Raw genomic sequence first — 24604 nt, forward strand, 5'->3', positions numbered from 1 at the left:
TCTGTGCTATAAGTCAGGAAGTTCCCTTTAGTTGCTGTCTAGTAGAAAGCCACTAGAGGTGGAGTTAACCCTGCAAGGTAATTATTGCAGTTTATAAAAAACTGCAATAATTACACTTGCAGGGTTAAGAGTAGTGGGAGTTGGCACCCAGACCACTCCAATGGGCAGAAGTGGTCTGGGTGCCTGGAGTGTCCCTTTAACCATGTAAATTGATTATTCTCAGGAGTAGAGTGCGTGTGTAAGGAAGTCAGCTCACTCTATTACATAAAGGTTCAGCATGCTCTCTGTCCATGGCTAGTACTTGCATTTAGCCGACATGGCTGCACTTGGAATGTTGCAGTCTGGGTTTGATAAATACAGGTTGTAACGTTGGCAGGCCTGAACACACCTACCTGCTCAACACTGTGCTGTTGCTAAGAATTTGTTTTGTTGATACCGCGGACAGGTTTGGTGTCCAAAAATGTAGTGGTTGCAAGATTCACCTGTAAAAATGGTTACCAGTAACAATGATTAAACAGGGAGATTTTTCGGTAACTTTTACTACAGTCTCACTGTAGTCTTTAAAACATGTCTATAGATGAATTTAAAGATAAGTGTAAGTTAGTTTAGGTGCTCAATGTCGGTTTCCCTCGAGGTGGAGAATATTAACTACATTGATCTATATTAAGGAGGTATCATTGCTGTTTCATTGAGGCTGGACTCCATTAATTCTCATTTACATGGAAAAGATTAGGATATAGTGTGTAGAGACCTTTATATTATAACACCCTTATAGGTTACTGTATCACAGACTATATAGGTTACTATATCACAGACTCTATAGGTTAATTTATCACAGACTATATAGGTTACTATATCACAGACTCTATAGGTTCATTTATCAAAGACTATATAGGTTAATTCATCACAGACTATATAGGTTAATTTATCACAGACTCTATAGGTTCATTTATCAAAGACTATATAGGTTAATTCATCACAGACTATATAGGTTACTATATCACAGACTATATAGGTTATTTCATCACAGACTATATAGGTTACTGTGTCACAGACTATATAGGTTAATTTATCACAGACTATATAGGTTACTATATCACAGACTATATAGGTTAATTCATCACAGACTATATAGGTTACTATATCACAGACTATATAGGTTCATTTATCACAGACTATATAGGTTACTGTGTCACAGACTATATAGGTTACTGTATCACATACTTTATAGGTCAAAGACTATATAGGTTACTGTATCACAGACTATATAGGTTACTATATCACAGACTATATAGGTTACTATATCACAGACTATATAGGTTACTATATCACAGACTATATAGGTTACTGTATCACAGATTATATAGGTTACTATATCACAGACTATATAGGTTACTGTATCACAGACTATATAGGTTACTATATCACAGACTATATAGGTTAATTTATCACAGACTATATAGGTTACTATATCACAGACTATATAGGTTACTGTATCACAGACTATATAGGTTACTATATCACAGACTATATAGGTTAATTTATCACAGACTATATAGGTTACTGTATCACAGACTATATAGGTTATTTCATCACAGACTATATAGGTTACTGTGTCACAGACTATATAGGTTACTGTATCACAGACTATATAGGTTACTATATCACAGACTATATAGGTTACTGTGTCACAGACTATATAGGTTACTATATCACAGACTATATAGGTTACTATATCACAGACTATATAGGTTACTGTGTCACAGACTATATAGGTTACTGTATCACAGACTATATAGGTTACTATATCGCAGACTATATAGGTTATTTCATCACAGACTTTATAGGTTATTATATCACAGACTATATAGGTTACCATATCACAGACTTTATAGGTTACTGTATCACATACTATAGGTTACGGTATCACAGACTATATAGGTGGCTGTATCACAGACTATATAGGTTACTGTATCACAGACTATATAGGTACTGTGTCACAGACTATATAGGTTACTGTATCACAGACTATATAGGTTACTGTGTCACAGACTATATAGGTTACTATATCACAGACTATATAGGTTACTATATCACAGACTATATAGGTTACTATATCACAGACTATATAGGTTACTGTATTACAGACTATATAGGTTACTATATCACAGACTATATAGGTTACTATATCATAGACTATATAGGTTACTATATCACAGACTATATAGGTTACTGTATCACAGATTATATTGGTTACTGTATCACAGACTATATAGGTTACTATATCACAGACTATATAGGTTACTATATCACAGACTATATAGGTTACTGTATCACAGACTATATATGTTACTATATCATAGACTATATAGGTTACTATATCACAGACTATATAGGTTACTGTATCACAGATTATATAGGTTACTGTATCACAGACTATATAGGTTACTATATCACAGACTATATAGGTTACTGTATCACAGACTATATAGGTTACTATATCACAGACTATATAGGTTACTATATCACAGACTATATAGGTTACTATATCATAGACTATATAGGTTACTATATCACAGACTATATAGGTTACTGTATCACAGACTATATAGGTTACTATATCACAGATTATATAGGTTACTATATCACAGACTATATAGGTTACTATATCATAGACTATATAGGTTACTATATCACATGCTATATAGGTTACTGTATCACAGATTATATAGGTTACTGTATCACAGACTATATAGGTTACTATATCACAGACTATATAGGTTACTATATCACATACTATATAGGTTACTGTATCACAGACTATATAGGTTACTATATCATAGACTATATAGGTTACTGTATCACAGATTATATAGGTTACTGTATCACAGACTATATAGGTTACTATATCACAGACTATATAGGTTACTATATCAAAGACTATATAGGTTATTTCATCACAGACTATATAGGTTACTATATCACAGACTATATAGGTTACTATATCACAGACTATATAGGTTACTATATCAAAGACTATATAGGTTATTTCATCACAGACTATATAGGTTACTGTATCACAGACTATATAGGTTGCTAGATTAGGTTACTATATTGCAGATTCATCTGCCTTAAAGAAAAGCTGGATTACTGTGTTTTTTGTTAACACCACGAAAGCGGTAGACCCAGTTTTGGGGAGGCCCTATTTGTTTAATTTACTTATTGAATGACTTGCCAACAGCTCCCTGTTTAACAAATAATAAAGACTGTGCAGAAATGGATGTTTGTACCATCCTAATGTTACTTCAGTCAGGAGTTTGAAAAGCAGTGTCTTTCATACAAAAATATAATCACTAATAAGTAAAATTAGCATTTTTTTTCCACATTGTCTTTAAACAATATCCGAAGCCACAATGTGACACAAACAGATGGGAGACTAATTGGATTGGAAAGACGAGCGTTTAATATAACAAACAGTTAGAAGTATTGCTGTAATAATGTATCAAGCAATGTCCTTTCTTCTTGTGATCTGTTACATTAATTACAATTCTCTCAAACTCTGCCAGCGTTGCTAGATACATGCCTCGCTAAGTCGAATTCTGGACGCATCTAGGCATTTGTTTTGCAATAACAATGCCCCGGGTAAGACGTGAATTTTAAATTAATATGAAATGGAAAGGTTTATAACGATGATTAATTACTGGATCCCGTGTCAGTAAAGCAATGCTTCTTGAACTCATGCAACTTTGTCTTTTTCTAATATATTCTTGAAATTTCTTTAAGAACCGTGTGGGGGGATCTGTCTGCTAAACTATAACCAACATTTGTAGAAATGGCAACTGGAAGAAGTTAGTTCTTTGAAATCTTAAAGGGGCACTTGTGTCGCCAACATCTGTAGCTTAATGAAGCAGTTGTATAGATCATGCCTTTGAAGTTTCACTGCTCAATTCTCTGCCATTTAAGAGTTAAATCATTTTTGTTTTTTTTCCATGCCCTTGCCACACCTCCCCTGGCTGTGACTGACACAGCTTGCATGAATAAAAATGGTTTCATTTTCAATCAGATGTTAATTTTAGAGGTTTTTATCTCCTGCTCTGTAAATTCAATTGTAATCACACACAGGAGACTCCTGGAAGGTCTAGAAAGCTATTAACAAAGTAAGAGATAAGAAATTCTAAATCAAACAGAATTTGCAATAGAAGAAGTGTAAACATTAGATGACTCTTTACAGGAAATGTTTAGGAAGGCTGTGTGAGTCAAATGCAGGGAGGTATGACTAGGGCTTCATAAATAAAGTGATTTAACTCCTTAGTGGCCGGGTATGAAGGAGTGAGACTGCAGGTGCATGCTCGATATTTAAATGTGCTTTACTAATGTAAAGTTGTTTTAGTGATGATAGTGTCCCTTTAAGTCTTAAATCAGTGCCATACTCACAGTCCTTTCTAATAGCCAAAACTAAGAAAATAAAAATTTAAGCTGACATAAAAAGGATAACTCATGCTATCGTTAGTGGATTCTGAGATCCATTTATTATATTATTTATACTAAAAGACTACTTTCATGTTTTGTGTCACCAAGTAATAATGAATTAACATAATTTACTAAGTAGCAGTTTATATGAGTAGAGGCCCCAACACTCTGTTAGATAACTAGATAGATAGATATAGATATAGATGGATAGATAGATAGATACTTTAGATAGATTGATAGCTAGATATAGTGGTGGAACTACCGCGGTCACAGGGGTCGCAGTTGCGACCGGCCGGTCACTCCAGGGGGCCTGGCCGCCCTGTGGACCCATGCGACCGGGTTGTGGCCCCAGCCGCACAGTAGACCTGCCGGAGCCAAATGTTAAGGGGCCCATTGGGTGGCCTGTGCTGTTAGGGCCACCCGATGGCCATGAATATCCAGGGGGCCCGGTCAGTGCTGTGGTGTGATGAGGCCAGGGAGCAGGGAGGAAGTGACTCCCTGCGCGAGAGGTAGAGAGGAGGGAGTCCGAGTGGGAACTCTGACTCCCATCAGGCTCAGCCACCGCTGGACCCCAGGAAAGTAACCTTCCTGCATCTAAAAGGTAGGAAACAGGAGGGTGACTTTTGTGTGTATATACATTTTGCGTGTATGTGTGTGTGTTAGTGTATGTGTGTCTGTATGTATGTCTCTATATGTGTGTGTGTGTGTGTCTGTCTGTATGTATGTGTATGTGTATGTGTCTGTGTGTATGTGTGTGTATGTGTGTGTCTGTATGTATGTGTGTGTGTATGTGTCTCTGTATGTATGTGTGTATGTGTCTCTGTATGTATGTGTGTGTTTGTATGTAAGTGTGTGTGTACATGTCTGTGTGTTTGTGTATGTGTGTTTGTATGTATGTGTGGATGTATGTATGTATGTGTGTGGTATGTATGTGTGTGTCTACATGTGTATGTCTACATGACAGTGTGTGTGTCTATTTGTGTGTCTGCGTGTGGGGGGGCGGAGACATGGGCGGGGTTGGGGACGTATGTGGCAGGGGTAGACGTATGGTGGGGGCATGGTTTCTAGTTACGCCTCTAGATAGATAGATAGATAGATAGATAGATAGATAGATAGATAGGTAGGTAGGTAATTTACTATACTGTTCTTTCATCCAATAGGGAGACTATATAAGATTTTGTGCGCAGTTAAACGCAAGTGGTTTCTTGTGTTGTAAACCTGTAACTAATTGTTTAGTCTCTTAAGAATAAGGCATTGTCTTTTAATCTATAACTAATAGAGGTGTACTTTAGCACCCAGCGTGTGACGGCAGATACTTGTAGCTTGTTTAAAGAGTATTTTATTGTTCTGTGTTTAAACTAAAGGTCATAATTACACGGGAATGATTGTACTCAGCTTTTTATAAACCATAGACACAAACCTTCAGCAATTATGTGGTGTGTAGGAAGGCTGCTGTTATTGATGGCAATAAATCAAACAGATGTTTTAACTCTTCACAAGCCCCAGCGCCAACAGCAAATTACTTTTGTTGGCACCTTATCCAGCGCTTATGGAGTTAACTGTGGAACTGCGTCCAAAAATTTACAACTGTGTCTGTGGTTGGCTGTGGTTTCTGTAATAGATGAACAAAGGTGTTCACTCGAAGTATTGCAACGTAAACATGTTTTTTTTACTAGATCAGAAAGTTTTTGGACAATGTTCGCTCAGTGTTGTAACTGCGAGGGATGAATGGCGTTTTATAAAACAAGTTGGCATGCTGCTGAATTCAGTATTATATGCTGCGTCTGACATTGTAGGAACACGGATGGAAAGAATGAGGATGTCGAGAGAAAAGGGGGATTTATTTCTTCATGTACCGTGACTGCATTATCCTGTCCTTAAAACATTAGGAAGGAGAGATGGTGACAGACGCAGATATAATGAGGATAAAAATCCAAAGTTAATATTAATCGCCAGGGCTGATGGCGCTCATGTTTTGGGCACTATTTATGTGGCCGACCCCGAATACATCAAACTCAATCAGTGTGCTCTGACTATCCAGGAAAATACCATTCTTTTTACAGAATACTTTTTATCTATTTAAATGTTTCGTAGCATATTGAGCGATACATCGAGCACTGTGAGCATGTTTATAGAACGTTTTCTGAGTATTGTCCTAAAAGCCACACTGTGTTGATCGTGGAGGTGTTCTACACTGATCTAGACATGATATAGACTTTAAAAAAAAAAAGTAAAATAGATAAACTAATTGTGTTTATAACATGTGCATCTGGCGATCTTATGATATTCCGATAATGTTCTACTTTTATATATTTAGTTGTTAAAAATCACCAGCAGTCCATGTGTTCTTGATAGGTAACCATTAACCATATAAGTGCTGTATGGACAGTTACAAATTGATTAAAACATATCTCCCCGAACGACCCTTGCAATCAACGCCATTTCTTTTCTCAAATCTTTGCTCCTTTGGCTCACTGAGAGTTAACTCAGATAATAATATCTATTTTCATTTTGTGGTGATTCCTTTATTTTGACTTACTGTGAAACGGAGATCCCTACCGCAGGAACAAGACATTGCAGCCGGTCCTGCTTTCTAGTGGCCAAAATGAACATTTTATCTTGGCATCCAGAAGGCTCTCGGGGGAAGGAATCTTAGGCCAAGACGTATTTCTAGTTGTGTTTTGTAGAAGAAAACATATTTATCAGATTATATTGTATCTACCAGTTTGACTTTCGGACGTTTCATCCCCAGGACTATACTGGGAATCTTAGAGCATTTATAGCTAGTCCTATAGGACGTAATGCCGTATAACGACTGTTGCTAGAATCACGGAGTGACTATTACTAACTTTAGGCTAAGAGCCCCTTTCATTTACCTGCATTCATGTAAAGATGCACTGCCCTATTTCTGTGTTTTATAGTGTACATTAAACACTAAGGTATATAAATTAAACGTACCTCTTGGAGTAAGGCTGTCCTATTGAATAATATTTTTGATGCAAATCTTCTTACTTTTCCCATGATGCATTCTGTTTTGAAGCCCATGTCAACTCAGAAAGCTGGCTTTATTGGTGACTCGTGGAGTTTACCCATGCTGGGAGGAGAACCGTGTGACATGTAATGTGAATGTGCATTAAATGCACTGTGCCTTGATTAAGGTAAATAATAGCATATACCTAGAAATATAAAACAGAGAAGAACGTCTCATAGGGTAATAGCGGTAAAAGGAAAACAGAACACCATAGTGCAACACTGATAAAAAGTTATATACACGCTTTAATGGTCTCACATACACAGAAGAAATGGCTAAAAAGCCCATCAGTATAATCCTGTGGTCCTCTTGATGGTATGGCGTACTGGAGTCCTCACAAGAACTTTGGGCAGGAGCTATAACAGCATACAAAATAACATAAAAAAGATAAAAAAACAATAATGCCTCTACGCGTTTTGTCTAGTATCTACAGACTTTCTCAGGAGATATAAAAGTGATGTCTTCGTGCATATGTTAAAGTGCTGTACACTTTTATTAATTTTTTCTTTACATGAACCATTCAACATATGAATATTGTTGAATCTGTGGGAGTCTGCATATTGTTGATGAGCCTGAATGATCTATAACTCTGTGAGTATAACCTTGAATTCAAACAATTTCTATATGTTTAACGCTATTACCCTACGAGGCGTACTTCTCCATTTTATATTTCTAGGTATATCCTATTATATACCTTTTGTGTTTGAGAATTAAGAGGAATCCTTTGTTATACCTTGTTTTAAAAAAAAATTAAAAATACAAAAAAAAGGGGTAATTACCGTTTTGTATCAGTTAGACTTTTACTGCACCCTGGGTGATGTATACTTCTTGTTCGAAACTGTGCCTTTGTTGTCTGTTTAGATTTTTTTGATTTTAGTTACTTGCGTTTTAGAATGTCTTTGCTTTATGAACATTGTATCTGTAAGTGTCTGTTTTTTTTCGAGAATTGTGTGATGTCTGCTGAGGAGCTGACAAGGAAAGATGGGGTGATTGCTAGCACTGAAATGGGTCACACAATGTGTAAAGTCAACACATCGAATTTATGGTGTGAATTGCTGGAATAGGAATGATCACATCATTCTGGTAATGGCCAAAGATTATTCTGTGCTTTTTGGGGAGGTGGGATACGGTCTTTACAATTTACACCACAAGATTTCATGGAGTTTCGTGATATCGCTTACTCAGGGTCATTTCTATAAAGCTAAGATGAAGAGCCGGAGAAATAAAAATATTTATATTATTCATCATCTACATTTTAGTTATTTTTTTAAAGGGACACTATAGTCACCAAAACAACTTTAGCTTAATGTAGCAGTTTTGGTGTATAGAACACGCCCATCCAGCCTCACTGCTCAATTCTCGGCCATTTAGGAGTTCGATCACTTTGTTTATGAACCCTAGTCACACCTCCCTGCATGTGACTTGCACAGTCTTCCTAAACACTTCATGTAAAGAATTATCTAAAGATTATCCTTTCTTTATTGCAAGTTCTGTTTAATTTTAAATTTTTAATCCCCTGCTATGTTAGTAGCTTGCTGGACCCTGCAAGAGCCTCCTAAATGTGATTAAAGTTCAATTTAGAGATTGAGATACAATTATTTAAGGTAAATTACATCTGTTTGAAAGTGAAACCAGTTTTTTTTTTTTTTCAATGCAGGCTCTGTCAATCATAGCCAGGGGAGGTGTGGCAAGGGCTGCATAAACAGAAACAAAGTGATTTAACCCCTAAATGGCAGTGGAACGAGCAGTAAAACCTGAGAGGCATGATCTCTACACTAAAACTACTTCATTAAGCTAAAGTTGTTTAGGTTACTATAGTGTTCCTTTAACTACAACTCATATAATCATGTGAAAATCACCTTGAAATCACTTTTAATTTTTTTTTTTATAAAATGCGGTTTTCTTTTAAATGTATAATTAAGATTTAGCTAATTATGTAATAATCCTGTTCAGACAAGGCACAGCCAGGGCACACATTGCAAATTAAGTTAAAATGGAAACATTGTTTCACTTCTCCTCCTCTCTGTATGATCTCTCCCTGCTGAATGCCAGGTGTAAAGGGCGTAGCGTATAACAATGACTGACAGGGAACTAAGATGGAGGTGCCCAGTTACACGATAAAGAGGTGTGGATTTCTACATTTTATTTTTCACACCTCACAGATACTTATTTATTAAATATAGATATTAGTCAATATAATATGAAAATTCCTAGGAAGTGACAGCGTTTGTTAAATGTGGATTCATGGCTCCTACACCTGCCAATCAGATTTTATATTTTGTGGTTTAGAAATTTAGAGAAGAATGGCTAATGCCAGCATTTCAGGGCATTATATATTAATGATTCTACTGGTTTATTCCAGTCGTTTATGCTGTAAAGTTTATTAAACAGAATTATAAAATACATTTCCACTTTATTTATGATAGTTGCACCACACGTTTGTCAGTTTGCAATTAGCCAGGAGTTCACTGCACGTTGCTAAATCCTTGAGATTTGTAAATAAAATTGAGATTGCGCTATTGTTTTAAATCCGCCCTCATCTTAGTTTGAAGTTGTTGAAAATCAGACAAGTATTCTTATTCACTCCACGCAAATTTTTTTTACTCTCTAAATATCAGCGAGGGGTCCTTTTAAAGAATGTGTTTAAAGGTTATGTAGGCTGAGTCCGAAAGAATGTGAAGCAAACAAAAAACAATTGTAACACAAGCAGGAAAACCTGTAAGTATGTTTGTATTTGGTATAAATTGGACGTCCCTCATTGTGTCTTTTATAGTCAATAATTCAGCGTCTGACTGGCTGGCATTTACATTTTGTTTCCATAAATATACCATGCAGGTGGTAGCAAATGCCTTGTTTTCTAGATTTATATAAGTGACATAATAAACAAAATTATATTTTGACATTAACATAGTTATACTGCATAGAAATATTACGGGACTCTAAATTGTTACCTTAATAAAGAGGCTTGTATTTACAATTTAAAGGAATCTTGAGCCTGAAGGGGCTGGCAATAGGGGCAGGTGGGCAATTATATCCTGTTGAATGTTAAGATAGGGGGAAGTTGATAAGATGTTAAGATAGCGGGAGGAGTGCTGGGGTGTTAAGATAGCGGGAGGAGTGCTGGGGTGTTAAGATAGCTGGAGGAGAGCTGGGATGTTAAGATAGTAGGAGGAGCGCTGGGATGTTAAGATAGTGGGAGGAGAGCTGGGATGTTAAGATAGCGGGAGGATCGCTGGGATGTTAAGATAGTGGGAGGAGTGCTGGGATGTTAAGATAGTGGGAGGAGCGCTGGGATGTTAAGATAGCGAGAGGATCGCTGGGATGTTAAGATAGTGGGAGGAGTGCTGGGATGTTAAGATAGCAGGAGGAGCGCTGGGATGTTAAGATAGTGGGAGGAGTGCTGGGATGTTAAGATAGCAGGAGGAGCGCTGGGATGTTAAGATAGTAGGAGGAGCGCTGGGATGTTAAGATAGTGGGAGGAGAGTTGGGATGTTAAGATAGCGGGAGGAGAGCTGGGATGTTAAGATAGCGGGAGGAGAGTTGGGATGTTAAGATAGCGGGAGGAATGCTGGGATGTTAAGATAGTGGGAGGAGTGCTGGGATTTTAAGATAGTGGGAGGAGCGCTGGGATGTTAAGATAGCGAGAGGATCGCTGGGATGTTAAGATAGTGGGAGGAGAGCTGGGATGTTAAGATAGTGGGAGGAGAGCTGGGATGTTAAGATAGCGGGAGGATCGCTGGGATGTTAAGATAGTGGGAGGAGTGCTGGGATGTTAAGATAGTGGGAGGAGCGCTGGGATGTTAAGATAGTGGGAGGAGCGCTGGGATGTTAAGATAGTGGGAGGAGTGCTGGGATGTTAAGATAGCAGGAGGAGCGCTGGGATGTTAAGATAGTGGGAGGAGTGCTGGGATGTTAAGATAGCAGGAGGAGCGCTGGGATGTTAAGATAGTAGGAGGAGCGCTGGGATGTTAAGATAGTGGGAGGAGAGTTGGGATGTTAAGATAGCGGGAGGAGAGCTGGGATGTTAAGATAGCGGGAGGAGAGTTGGGATGTTAAGATAGCGGGAGGAATGCTGGGATGTTAAGATAGTGGGAGGAGTGCTGGGATGTTAAGATAGTAGGAGGAGCGCTGGGATGTTAAGATAGTGGGAGGAGAGCTGGGATATTAAAATAGTGGGAGGAGAGCTGGGATGTTAAGATAGCGGGAGGAGAGTTGGGATGTTAAGATAGCGGGAGGAATGCTGGGATGTTAAGATAGTGGGAGGAGTGCTGGGATGTTAAGATAGTGGGAGGAGTGCTGGGATGTTAAAATAGAGGGAGGAGTGCTGTGATGTTAAGATAGCGGGAGGAGCGCTGGGATGATAAGATAGCGGGAGGAATGCTGGGATGTTAAGATAGCAGGAGGAGCGCTGGGATGTTAAGATAGTGGGAGGAGCGCTGGGATGTTAAAATAGTGGGAGGAGAGCTGGGATGTTAAGAAAGTGGGAGGAGCGCTGGGATGTTAAAATAGTGGGAGGAGAGCTGGGATGTTAAGATAGAGGGAGGAGAGCTGGGATGTTAAGATAGCGGGAGGAGTGCTGGGATGTTAAGATAGCGAGAGGATCGCTGGGATGTTAAGATAGTGGGAGGAGTGCTGTGATGTTAAGATAGTGGGAAGAATGCTGGGATGTTAAGATAGTGGGAGGAGTGCTGTGATGTTAAGATAGTGGGAGGAATGCTGGGATGTTAAGATAGCGGGAGGAGCGCTTGCATTTGTGTTGGCATAGCACGCTGGAATTGTGGGGGGGTGGGTGGGGGGTGGGAGGGGCTTTGCTAGGCCAGCACTATACAGGTTTTTGGATAGGCTGAGGGCTTGTGATTTTTATGTACTCCACGCATAGACTGGCCACGAGGATTATTCTTGTGTGCTGCGATATGTGAAGTGAGGTTTCTATTCAATTTAAACACACTTTTTGCAAGTTGCAGTGTGATCTCTGACTGTATTGTATTTCTCTTTTAAATCAGACATCCACCCAGGGTTTAATATTTCGTTTTACTCAAATACTTGGCTACAATGCCAAATAGAATGGCATGTATATGTAAATCCCAGAAGTAGTAAAAATCAATTTTCAATATGAAAGTAAATAATAATTTCATTCAAATCTAATCACAAGTCAATTCAAACTTATAACAGAATAAGTCCATTGTCAGTTTCCCTTGTGTTGCCCCTCCAAAAACCAAAACAAAAAATACACAAAAAGTCTATTTGTAGGAATGGGAAAAATAGATTAAAGAACAAGTAACAAAGCTAAAGTGGCTGCTCCGGGAAGACACGGGACGGGAGCCAGACCTGGCATGGACATATCTGCAGCAGTTGCTACATTCCATCCTGGTCGAGTGCCTGGGAAGACAAATTCTGCTGTTGTTTATCCCAGTGTTGTGGTGTATGGGAAAGGCATACTTTCTCTTCTGCCTGGGCTATAATTAGTATGGGACAAGGGATTGGATGGCTAATTCTGGGACGTCAAAGCCAATTCCAGGACAATTATTTTGGGATCAAGATACATATACTAAGTATCAGTGGCTGACCAAACATTTAAATGTTTCTTTCCTATTGTGATTCATCAGTCAGGAAAAAAAGGGAACTTCGATGCAGAATCTGAACAAAACAAAGGAGAGAGACCTCATCAAAACCTCTTAAACAAAATGATCGTTGCAGTAAAACTCATAATCTTTCCATTTCGGCACCGGCCCTAATCAGTTTAGTTTAGAATTTTTGAGAACAAGTTCAAGTTTGACAACTCTCTATAGTAAGCTTACGTACATACAATATGTTCCATATAAACAGCGTAATTTAATTTCTAAAGGGATAGAAACATACATGTAGTGGATGCTTTATATCTCGTCTCGGGAATTTTGTAGCCTAGTCACAATACCAGCTAAATAACTATATTTATTCGTAAAGACATTAAATAAAGTTATACTTTGATTTTAGCTTATTAATAGTAGCAGTGATCGACAGACACCCTATAACTAAAAATATGCCAGCAATAACAGGGGTTCTGACATATTAATGTCTGAATCCCTGTTTCCATCACATTATACTTTTTTGGCCGTGTTATCCATGGATGGATTCAGAAAGGTAACTAGAATAATTAGAAGGGCAAAGAAACACAGTTTATTTAATGTTAATTTATTTAAACCAACACCATCTTCTCAAAAAATATAATTTTTAATGGTCTAGGGTTGGTAGGACGACATTCATTCTGCCATTTTATTTAGCGGAGAGTGCAGAATAGTGGCTAAAAAGACCTGTAGGTGGTCAAAGTTTGGAATCTGAGTCCAGCTCTCCAAAATAATGTATACAAAACATATCAAGTTCTGAAATGTTATTGAGTGTAGTTTTACATATTTTATTTGATTATGTCTATCATTTTTTATCTGCTTTTAAATTGCCTCAATGCATATACAATATAACCTTTACTCCTGCCGTGGTGGGCCGTTGCACCTTGTGGCAAATCTCAATATTCCTATATTGCCACGACTGAAGGCCATTACGTGTTCTTTTATGATACAGAATTTTCTTAAGTGCTTCTTCATCTCAAGGGAACGCAAAGGACAGAACTGAAAGGAAGGACATCATCATGCCTTCGAGCCAGAGGTGCCGCCATCGCCTCGCAAATCTAGGAAATCACTTCACCTCATTGTAAAATTTAATTGACATCATTGTCTAAATAATTCACATTTTTATAGGCTAATCACACCTTGAAATTATCTTTAACTGTAATGAGAATCATTGGAATCTCACACATTGGAAAAACACACAGAAATAAGCCCTGTACTCAAACTCCCACTACTCATGGGCAGCATCAATGGCTTAATATATATAATACAGATTAAGGAACAGGACACGTTAAAATACAGTTTAAAATGTTATCAGGCTGTTTAAAATCTCCTGAGAAATGCATGTTCCCGATGTTCCTTTTTATCTTGCCCCAAATATACCAATAGAACAAAGAAAAGTTGAAAGTTTTGCCTAGATGTTGGCAGGGGAGCTAACACTTTAACGGCCTTTGCGCAAGTACTATAAACCTCTTTTATGTAAATGCAATTAGGGATTTGGGAGAGTGTGCAGGTAACTTTCTTTTGCTTTTGTTTTATTTATTTGGGTTAATGAATGCTGTATGAATTGCTGCCACTTAAGAGTAGTGAGCGTTTGAGCTCTGGGCTTATTACAGCCGTATTACAGAGCTGCTGCGCACTCGGTGTGTGCCCTATAAAGGGTTAATACGTGTGTAGGAGATGATGACAATATCTCTGTCTGTCTCAGTAGAGGTTTGTGTTAGAGGTGAATTGGTAGAGTAAGAGTCTGCTAGGAGGTTTGCCATGACATTAGAGAATGCACAGTCTAAAGGTGAGTCTTCCATAGCTGATGTACTTTATGAGTACAGAAATCATGGCTGTCGCAGTCTGAGGAGAACCATGCTTTGGTAGCCGTGTACCTCTCTGTAGGCCACGGGACATAATGTGGCAGCTTTTTTATGTGCTGAGCAATGAGTCATCACCATTTCTGCCTGACTGCTGATATTGACTTGGTTGGATATCGTTTGAGAGTAATGCAGGTTGTCGTGGTCAGCTAGTCTAGATTAAACTGTGTCTTTAAAGACTGATTTAGATCCAGTGATGGGGATTCAGTACACAGTAGAATTTTAACCATAAATCCAGCAGTAACTCATCCCTAATTCAGGTAATTCACAATTCCTAGAACAGCTGAACCCAGCAGGAACTCAGCAGTATCTGATAGCTATCATACAGAATAGCCATCCTTTATGTGCTACAATACAGAATGTAAATCACCATTTGCTAGTTATAAACTCAGCCCAACCAAGCCTTCAGTGGGAAATAATATACCTTTTTATAGCTGTTTAAAGATTAATTTACTATTAAATCTAGTTCATTTCTTTTTTCTCTCTCTCTCTCTCTCTCTCTCTCTCTCTCTCTCTCTCTCTCTCTCTCTCTCTCTCTCTCTCTCTCTCTTTCTCTTTCTCTCTCTCTACATATATTTATTTGTTGTTCAAAGATTCTGTAAATACTTATTTTTATATATCATAATGGACAGACAGATACGTCTAGATTAAGATAACATTTTACAGCCAGCCGTTGTGCATTCACAAGAAAATGATTGAACCTTTACACATGCGCCCACTGTATTGTGTATGTATAAATATTTAATGAACTTTTCAAATTGTCTAATCAGAATAAATTGCCATTTAATAAGTTATGGTAAGTTATTTGAAAAGCAAATGACAGCAAGTACTGAAAGGTTATGCAACAGATTTTATTCTCATTAATAATGTACTGTGACTATGGATTTTCTTTGAAAAACAATTGTAATTATTATTTTAATTTTTATTATATTTAAACAGCCGCATCCAATACGTAGATTAATATATTATATATGGGTAAGCGTACCCATTTGTCTCCACGAGTCATTAGAATGTGTTGTACAGCCCTGAGTTAATTCAAGGTGGTGTGTAAATAATGTATATATTTTTTTAGATCTAATGAATATGTTAATTTAGAAATACAATGCAAATTAATAGAATATACAGAATGGAAATTAATAGAATTAATATTTGTGTATTTTTTTTAATAAATTGTAATAGACACACACACACACACATATATATATATATATATATATATATATATATATATATATATATATATATATATGTATATATAAAAGATACCAAAAGAATACTATAGTATTTCAGTATGTAATGATGTTTTTTTTATTAGAATAACATGATATTTAAAAAGACAAGCATTCAAGAGTTTTCCTCTCTTCCTCAGATCTGAAGCAATACTGGTCAATCTTATAGTTTAACAGTTAAAATAACTGATGTTTAAAAAAGAAAAAGAAAAAAAAAAAAAAACAGGGTAGGGCATACAAACACACACACACACACACACACACACACACACCCCTTGATAGTGTCATAAATCCAGAGTCTACATCATATATATATATATATAGTAGTGGACCCAAGAATGAGAAATATATACCACCCAGAAGGGGTGAGAAAATCTATTTTTTTTTTATATCGACCACATTTCCCCAAAATCCATACCTCTAGCACACTGATACGTACGTTTTTGTTTTTTTCAATAGAGATTTAGTTGTAATATACATTCTTTAAAATCCCCATTTTAAACTCTTCCCAATTCTTCCCAAGTCTCCAGTTCCAGGAACTACACTAAATCATTAATTGATTTAGCACTTACCTGGAGACGATGGGCCTTTTCCAAACTTTGACACGCACTGAAAACTGTTTTGAAACCCTGCTTTGGGTTCTGATCCAGAGATTGAGAGCCATTTCTTTTTAATTCTTACTAATGTTTTTAGTAGGCAGCATTTAAACGCTAAAAGCGAGCGGTTAGTGTTATGTAAATAAGACGCTATTTCACCGTAGACTCTGTTTTGGCTGAGATCATTTTTCTTTGGCCACTTGTCTGAGTTCATCTTTCCATCGCAATGAAAAACTGTATTTTAGAGACAATTTGTGAATATGCATTGGCAGTTTCGTGGCCCCATGTGGTTTTCTGTTCTGTTTTTTGTTGTATTTATCGGCGAAATACAGTAGCAAAGAATTCTCCTGTTTTTAAATAAACAAAATGTAGTTAAAACAAAACTAGTTAAGCAAACAAGCGGATAAAGGCTATTCCTATTGCAGAAATAGTGCAGTCATTAATCTTAGTGCACACGAGGCAATGATCATTATATTCATTTATATGGTAGTTAAAAATAGGCCTCCGCACACTGCGGCAGTTTATTAAGTCTTAAAAAGTCAAAGCTGATTTGAAATAATAAGGTTTGACATTTGGGACTTTGAAGTTCTTCTGATACTTCCACATTTATAGTTCCTTTCATGTGTACATCTATATAAAAAAAAAAAAAAAAAAATCACACAAAAAAAATAACAAAACACACGCAAAGCAGGAATCCTGTCCTAGCATGATTTCAGAGGCAGTAATGAGGTTATTTAAGCAAATTAAAAACAAATTCTAGCTGTGTCAATGCCTGCTTCTCTGCCGTGCTATTATAATATTGATAATAATAATAATGAGAAAACATATTGCTACTGTTGTGTCATTTCATTGTGCGTACGGGTGCATCGCACTTTCAAATATTACAATTTAATGATTACTAAATCAATCTAAATATCTATACAACATGTTTACCTAATACAAGATGTGGATAAAAAAAAACAAAGAGAATCTACGCTCCTAGCGCAAACAGGGTTAGTTACAAAGTCGTGGATTGTTAAAACGCGAAGGGGAGTTTTAGAGTGTACACAGTATAACGAGTAACACCGTCAGTGAATAGCTGGAGTAATCAAGTTAGGAAGGAGTTGAGTAGAAGCCATGAAGCACTATAGTAAGAATTTGTGTCTTAGCAAGCTGGAGATATTAAACGTTTATTTACCATCAGTACTTCAGCCCCTGCTGTGTATTAATATCTTCTAAATTGTTAAAGTTTAGTTTGATAAATTTAGTAATTTAGTTTATCTAGAGCGCCAGAAATTTTATAGTATTATCAAAATATATTGTAAAAAAAAAAAACGAGTCTGTTATTTTAATGAACAGATAGCAATTAAGAATAGCTATTTTCATTGGGTATTTGTAGGCTTGCAGTAAACTTTAAGTCTAAATTATTTCTGCCTAAGTTGATTTGTTTACTAATTGATACACCAAGAATCTGTTTATTAATATGTATTTTTTGTAAAAGTGTAATCTAAACACACTCATACATACACAGTGTTACACACACACACACACACACACACACACATATATATGGACGCATGCACAGACAAACACACACACACACATACATACACACATAGATACACACATATACATATACAGACACACACAGAGATACACACATATAGATACACACATACACACAGAGATTCACACACACACATACACACACACATACAATCACACACAGGTACGATGTTGAGGTATGCGGAATAAAGCTGGATTGTATTAAGTTAAGAATGTCAGTGTTAATCCTCGGACATTCTCTGCTTATCATGTTCTCCAACCGTGGACTGGATTCCAACCATTCTTTGGCTGATTGAAAGCACAGTGAGCAAATCTTAATTATGTTCCCAGCATGCTCTGCATTGGAAGAAAACATTCATGTGTTGTACCTTTCATTCTATGTGTCCTGACCATATTCCCTAAGTAGCTACCTTGTATAACACCATATACTGTGTATAACACCATATAGCTTATATACCTTATATAGCACCATATTCCTTACATAACACCTTAAACGTTATATAAAATCATATACCTTATATAACACCAGATATCTTATATAACACCATATTCCTTGTGTAACACTATATATCCTATATAACATAATAAACCTTATATAACACCATATATCTTATATAACACCATATACCATGTATAACACCATACATCTTATATAACACCATATACAATAGTGTAGGTTTAAAAATTAAAAGACTTGGATTTTCATTATGGTTTTTGTATATTATATTTGGTTAGTCTATATTATATTATATTTTAGTCTACATACATCATCTATGGCAATATACATTTAATATTTCAATGCTTTTTTTCTCTATAGGTTTTTAAACAACCTCAGCAGGTATTGCACTAACTGTACTGGTGTATACTCTTTCAATATTAAAGTCAGACTGCACTGGTTATTGGAGTTGTATAATTTAATACATTGACCCTAGACGTGTCCTTAGCTACGTCTTGTAAGAAACATAGTGCTTGTTACATAAACCTTTTACTAATACTGCAAGATAGCCTTAGGAAATATAAGTTACTCCATTCTTTTAATAAAAAAAATAATCATATTGTTTTTCCTTTAAAAATATTCCAAATTAATTATTTTTAATGAAGGGGCATGTTATCAATAAGTACAATTTCATTACAAATTTGGATATCTGCGTATCAGTTTGATATTCATAAGTAACCTCTAATGTCGAGATATTGAATAATTTCAGTATTACAAATTTTTAAAAGCTCCAAAACAAATATTTCAAAAATATTTAATTAACGGAAAATGATTAAATGCATTGGCAATACAAATGGGGTGCTATGTCCTTCATAAAATGCGTATTAAAATAAATTGAGCAAAATGCTATTTTTAATAATATTTCCAATATTAAAAAGGTTTCATTTCTTCACTAAAAAAATGTCCAGCCACGATTATAGGTAAGTTCATCTTCAAAGGTAAAGAATATAAAAGAAAGTGATAAGGAACATTTACAAATGAGATGCCTTAAGTCAATACTTTGTGAATAGATAATGCCGTAAATTGTTTCAATGGAGCAGACTCTCCGCCTTTCTCATTAGATGACGATATCCCTTTAAAGGACAAATTATTATGTTGTATATCTAATTGGTGGTTGTAGGGAAAAATCTTCTGTTTTTGGGCCAAAGCCCATAAAAGTAAGATATGCCTCTAATTGTTAAAATTACATTCTTTGTTTTTATTGCATAACAAGTATTTTCATACCCTCTATAACAACTTACAGCTTCTTAATTCCCCTTCGCTCGCTGAAAGATATAATTACTAAATAAATTGCCTTTTCTGCTGAAATATTACCCCAAAACATTTCAAAGCTGTGTTGTCTTTCAAGTGAAACTTGTGCAAATGTGTTGCAATTAAAATCTACTTACTCATTCTGCGGCTGCAAATATGGTCTACATTCTCCCAGGCAGTAATCTAGCGCAGTAAATTAAGCGCAGCTCTTATTAGATCACCGAGGGCCGCGATTTAATTCCCAATATCAAATCAGATCCTCGGACAAGCAAATGCGTTCCCGTCCACTCCGCCGCGATGTGCTCAGTATAAACCATAAATGGGACCTATCACGTAGAAAGCAACGTAGCCCTGCATCATTTCAAACAAACAATGTATGATTTTTATGCCATGTCTCTCTCACGCCTCTTTTTTATTAAACCCCCATAATGTAACTAAAATGTTCGTAACTCAATAAAATCTAAAAAAAAATATGAATATATTTTAAGCAATGTTTATATAATACCGTACAGAAAGTAAAATTTTTGACATGTCATCATAAAAATAATGTAAATAAGTATTGTCTAATAATAATATCAAAACCTTTTACCAGGAAAGGTTTAACTTTCACTTTTATATACTACCCTTTAGACATTATTATTATTATTCCCCAACTTAACGGGACTCATATAGCATATAATGGATTTATATAGCGTATAAACAGAACGAGCTCTGCTTCTATCTGTGGATTTATATAGCATATAAACAGAGCGAGTCCTTTTTCTACTGATCTATGGATTTATATAGCGTATAAAAAGAGCAAGCCCTGCTTCTTTCTATCTATGGATTTATATAGTGTATAAACAGAACGAGTCCTGCTTCAATGTAAGGATTTATATAGTATATAAACAGAGTGAGCCCTGCTTCTGTCTATCTATAGAGGTATATAGGGTATATAAAGAGCAAGCCCTGAGTCTATGTATGAATTTATAGAGCGTATAAACAGAGTGAGCCCTGCTTCTGTCTATCTATAGATTTATATAGGGTATATACAGAGCGAGCCCTGAGTCTATGTATGAATTTATAGAGCGTATAAACAGAGTGAGCCCTGCTTCTGTCTATCTATAGATTTATATAGGGTATATACAGAGCGAGCCCTGAGTCTATGTATGAATTTATAGAGCGTATAAACAGAGTGAGCCCTGCTTCTGTCTATCTATAGATTTATATAGGGTATATACAGAGCGAGCCCTGAGTCTATGTATGAATTTATAGAGCGTATAAACAGAACAAGTCCTGCTTCTATCTATGGATGTATATAGTCTTTAAACAGAGTGAGCCCTGCTCCTGTCTATCTATGGATCTATATAATGTATAAACAGAGCACGCCCTGCTTTTGTTTGCAGACTTATATACTGTATAAAGAGAGTAAAATGCTTCCTGTTAATAAACTAGTATTTGCAGGACTGACAAAATCTTCCCATATAGTTGTATTGCTATAATGCATTGCTATAATGTATGTCTTTGACGAGATCCTTGTTGCCATGCATGCGCAGTAGGCCCCGTAATACGTCTTTATGAAGAAGCATTGGAATTGCCAGCTCCGTTTGGTATTAAAGGTGAATAAATTGTAGTTCATTTTTAATGTTAAAGGGACACTATAGTAATCAAAACAACTTTAGCTTAATGAAGCAGTTTTTGTGTACAGGTCATGCCTCCGAAGTCTCACTGTTCAGTTCTCTGCGATTTAAATCACTTTTGTTTCTGTTTATGCAACCCTAGCCAGACCTCCCCTGGCTGTGATTGCCATAACCTGCATGAAAACATTATAGATTTAATTTTCAATCAGATGTGACATACTTTAAAAGTTTTGAATCTCCTGCTTTGTAACTTGAACTTTAAATACATACAGAAGTTTCCTGCGGGGTCTAGCAATCTATTTCTAGAGCTGGAGTTAAGACATTTTAAATTAAACAGAATTTGCGATAAAGGAAGTGTAAACATTAAATCACTCTATCCAGGAAGTTTCTAGGAAGGCTGTGTAAGTCAAATGTGGGAAGGTGTGCCCAGACGTGCATAAACAAAGTGACTTAACTCCTGACTGGCAGCTAATCAAGTAGTGAGACTGTAGGGGCATGATTTACACCTAAACTGCTTCATTAAGCTAAAGTTGTTCTGGTGACTATAGTGTCCCTTTAAGAAATAACTCTAATGTTAGAAGGACATGTATGTTAGTGTATCCCTTTTTCGTAGGACAATAAATAATTCTGGGATCCCAGATAAAGTTCTGACGAATGATTGCAGAGTTCTGACGAATGATCGAGAATTCTAAGTGAGTGGCGATAATGTTTTAAAGGCTATCTTAGTTGAAGTGCTTATTCCGGATAGTAAGACAGTTTTTTTTTTTTTTCTATGAGCTAATTTTATTTATTGCTCGAGATAATTCTTAAACAGTTCCAAGCCAGTCACTTTATCTGGTAGAGTTTGTTAAATCTCAGGTTGGAGCAGGCTGAGACTTGTTTTCTTATTCTACTAATAAATAGATAGTGTATTGGCCAGTTAAAAATCAATAGAATATTGGCTGGCTGAACGTTTAGTTTTTTATAATTAAATTCACTTCAAAACTCAATGTATAGTGAATTAACACATGAATTGTGCAAAATTCTGACATGAACTCATATCCACTTATCAGGATAGAGACGTAGAATGAATGTGCCTATTTTATATTTGCCATATCTGAATAAATATTACAGCATCATATTGCCAGTACTTTAATTGTATGAAATAAATAGATTGCTTTTTGTGTTAACCTCGAGTAGTCATTATCCATTGGTCGTCTCATTCATTTTTTCTATGCTCACGTATTGCAAGGGTTTATGATGACAATTCGCTGATTGTATATTAGATTTCATCTGTGACCGGTGTAAATGTGCCCATTGAATTTAGGGGATTTCTTTTTGCATGTAGACATGATGTAATGTAGAGTGATTGCTCGAGATTACCGGGGATATTTCCCAAAACACTGGCATTGCGGTACTAATTCTAAGATTTATATTAGGGAAAAAAGACAGAGTGTAATAAACAAAGTCATTACACAAAGTAAACCCATAAGCAGTTATTCCATCTTTTGTAATCAGGAGCTCAGCTGTGAAACAGAAATTCATAACTGGACGCTAAGCAGCTGAAAGTTCTCCAAATATTCTATACAGAGATCAGTGTCGTGCCTCCTTCAGTGTGCTTAAACTGATCAAAAAAATGTATAGCTACCCCCAAAACATTGACATGTTCGCTGAACAGTTAACAAAAATCAAATTGCAACATTTAGCCTGACATCACAAGCTGTAGTGATAGGTGAGTTGGAGAATTTCACCAAATACGAACTTTTTGCTTATATTTTACACTTTAGTTTTGAATTCACTGCAAGTCAACAGTTAGTAAATAAACCCCCTTAAAAGTGAATTAAATGTGAGAAAATTTAAAATGGACATCATGAACCTCCACTGACTTGTTTCTTTGCGTCCCGTGCAGTTTTTTTTTAATTTTCTTCCTGTTTTTTTTTATTTTTTGCTATCCTCACTCTGCATATCTTCCTTCATTGTCTGCAATCCCCAGTATTGTACAAATGTTTAGTGTACTTGCCATAAGTGGGTACTGTGCCCTATTGGAGAGAGCGTACCCATAAGCAGGGCAATGTTTTATCTGTTTTCATTCATACTGAATAATGTTCATTGTCAGCCTTGCATCCAATGTTTGAAATAAATGTGAGGCTAATTGTTTACACAGTGATGAATTAATGCAGCTTTGGGTCATTTAATAATAAAGATACATTTAAAGGGACATTACACAATATTAAATTTAAAATTCAGTCATCTGACCAGGCGCTAGCATTGGAAATTAATATTTTTAGCGACTTTAGATTACCACAGCAGATTTTTCTTATTGTAAAAAAAAAAAAAGTGTTGTTAATCTGTCTACTTACAAATGTGTGTGATGTGTACCGACCATTAGTTAATTATTATCATTCGATTTCTTTTGAAACAGATTCAACTTGCATGGAAAAACTACTTTCAAAAGACTGGAAAGAAAAGATGGAGCGTTTAAACACGAGCGATCTTCTAGGAGAAATTAAAGGTAAAGACATTTTTACAACCATTTGTTATTTTATATTTCTGATGAAGTCAGGTCCACTAGGACAAATTATATTAAAAAGTGTTGCTTGTAGAGTTATGCTTTTGTGTGGTATCAACCTGCGGTGGGTAATGGGAAATATAAAAAGTGACTATTCGCATAAATGGGGAGGGGGGGGGGGGGGGGGTTATGTATGTAGTACAACATATCTAATATAAAGTAAGTGACTATTTAGTAAAAGTGTAAATCCGGCATTTAATCTGCAGTACTAATATCTCTAACATAAGTTACTGCAATCAGCGTAGCCCACACAATTGGGCGTAAAATATACAGTTTCTATAATTGTACAGCACTGTGGAATATGTTGGAGCTAAATGAATAATAATGATTCTAATGATAAAATGATAACAACAA

At 36.1% G+C, this 24604-nt stretch overlaps 1 protein-coding gene across 6 annotated transcripts in view; it reads left to right on the plus strand.

Annotated features, from left to right (window-relative positions):
* Nucleotides 1-24604, plus strand: part of SOX6 (SRY-box transcription factor 6) — a 380567-nt gene that overhangs the window by 189473 nt on the left and 166490 nt on the right. For all 6 annotated transcript variants that reach the window (XM_063437585.1, XM_063437584.1, XM_063437583.1 and 3 more), the window contains one exon: nucleotides 24104-24193. In XM_063437585.1, the coding sequence (XP_063293655.1) occupies nucleotides 24104-24193 (90 nt within the window). The remainder of the gene's footprint in view (nucleotides 1-24103; nucleotides 24194-24604) is intronic.

This window comes from Pelobates fuscus, chromosome 12 (genome assembly GCF_036172605.1).
Source record: "Pelobates fuscus isolate aPelFus1 chromosome 12, aPelFus1.pri, whole genome shotgun sequence".
Classification (NCBI taxonomy): Eukaryota; Metazoa; Chordata; class Amphibia; order Anura; family Pelobatidae; genus Pelobates; species Pelobates fuscus.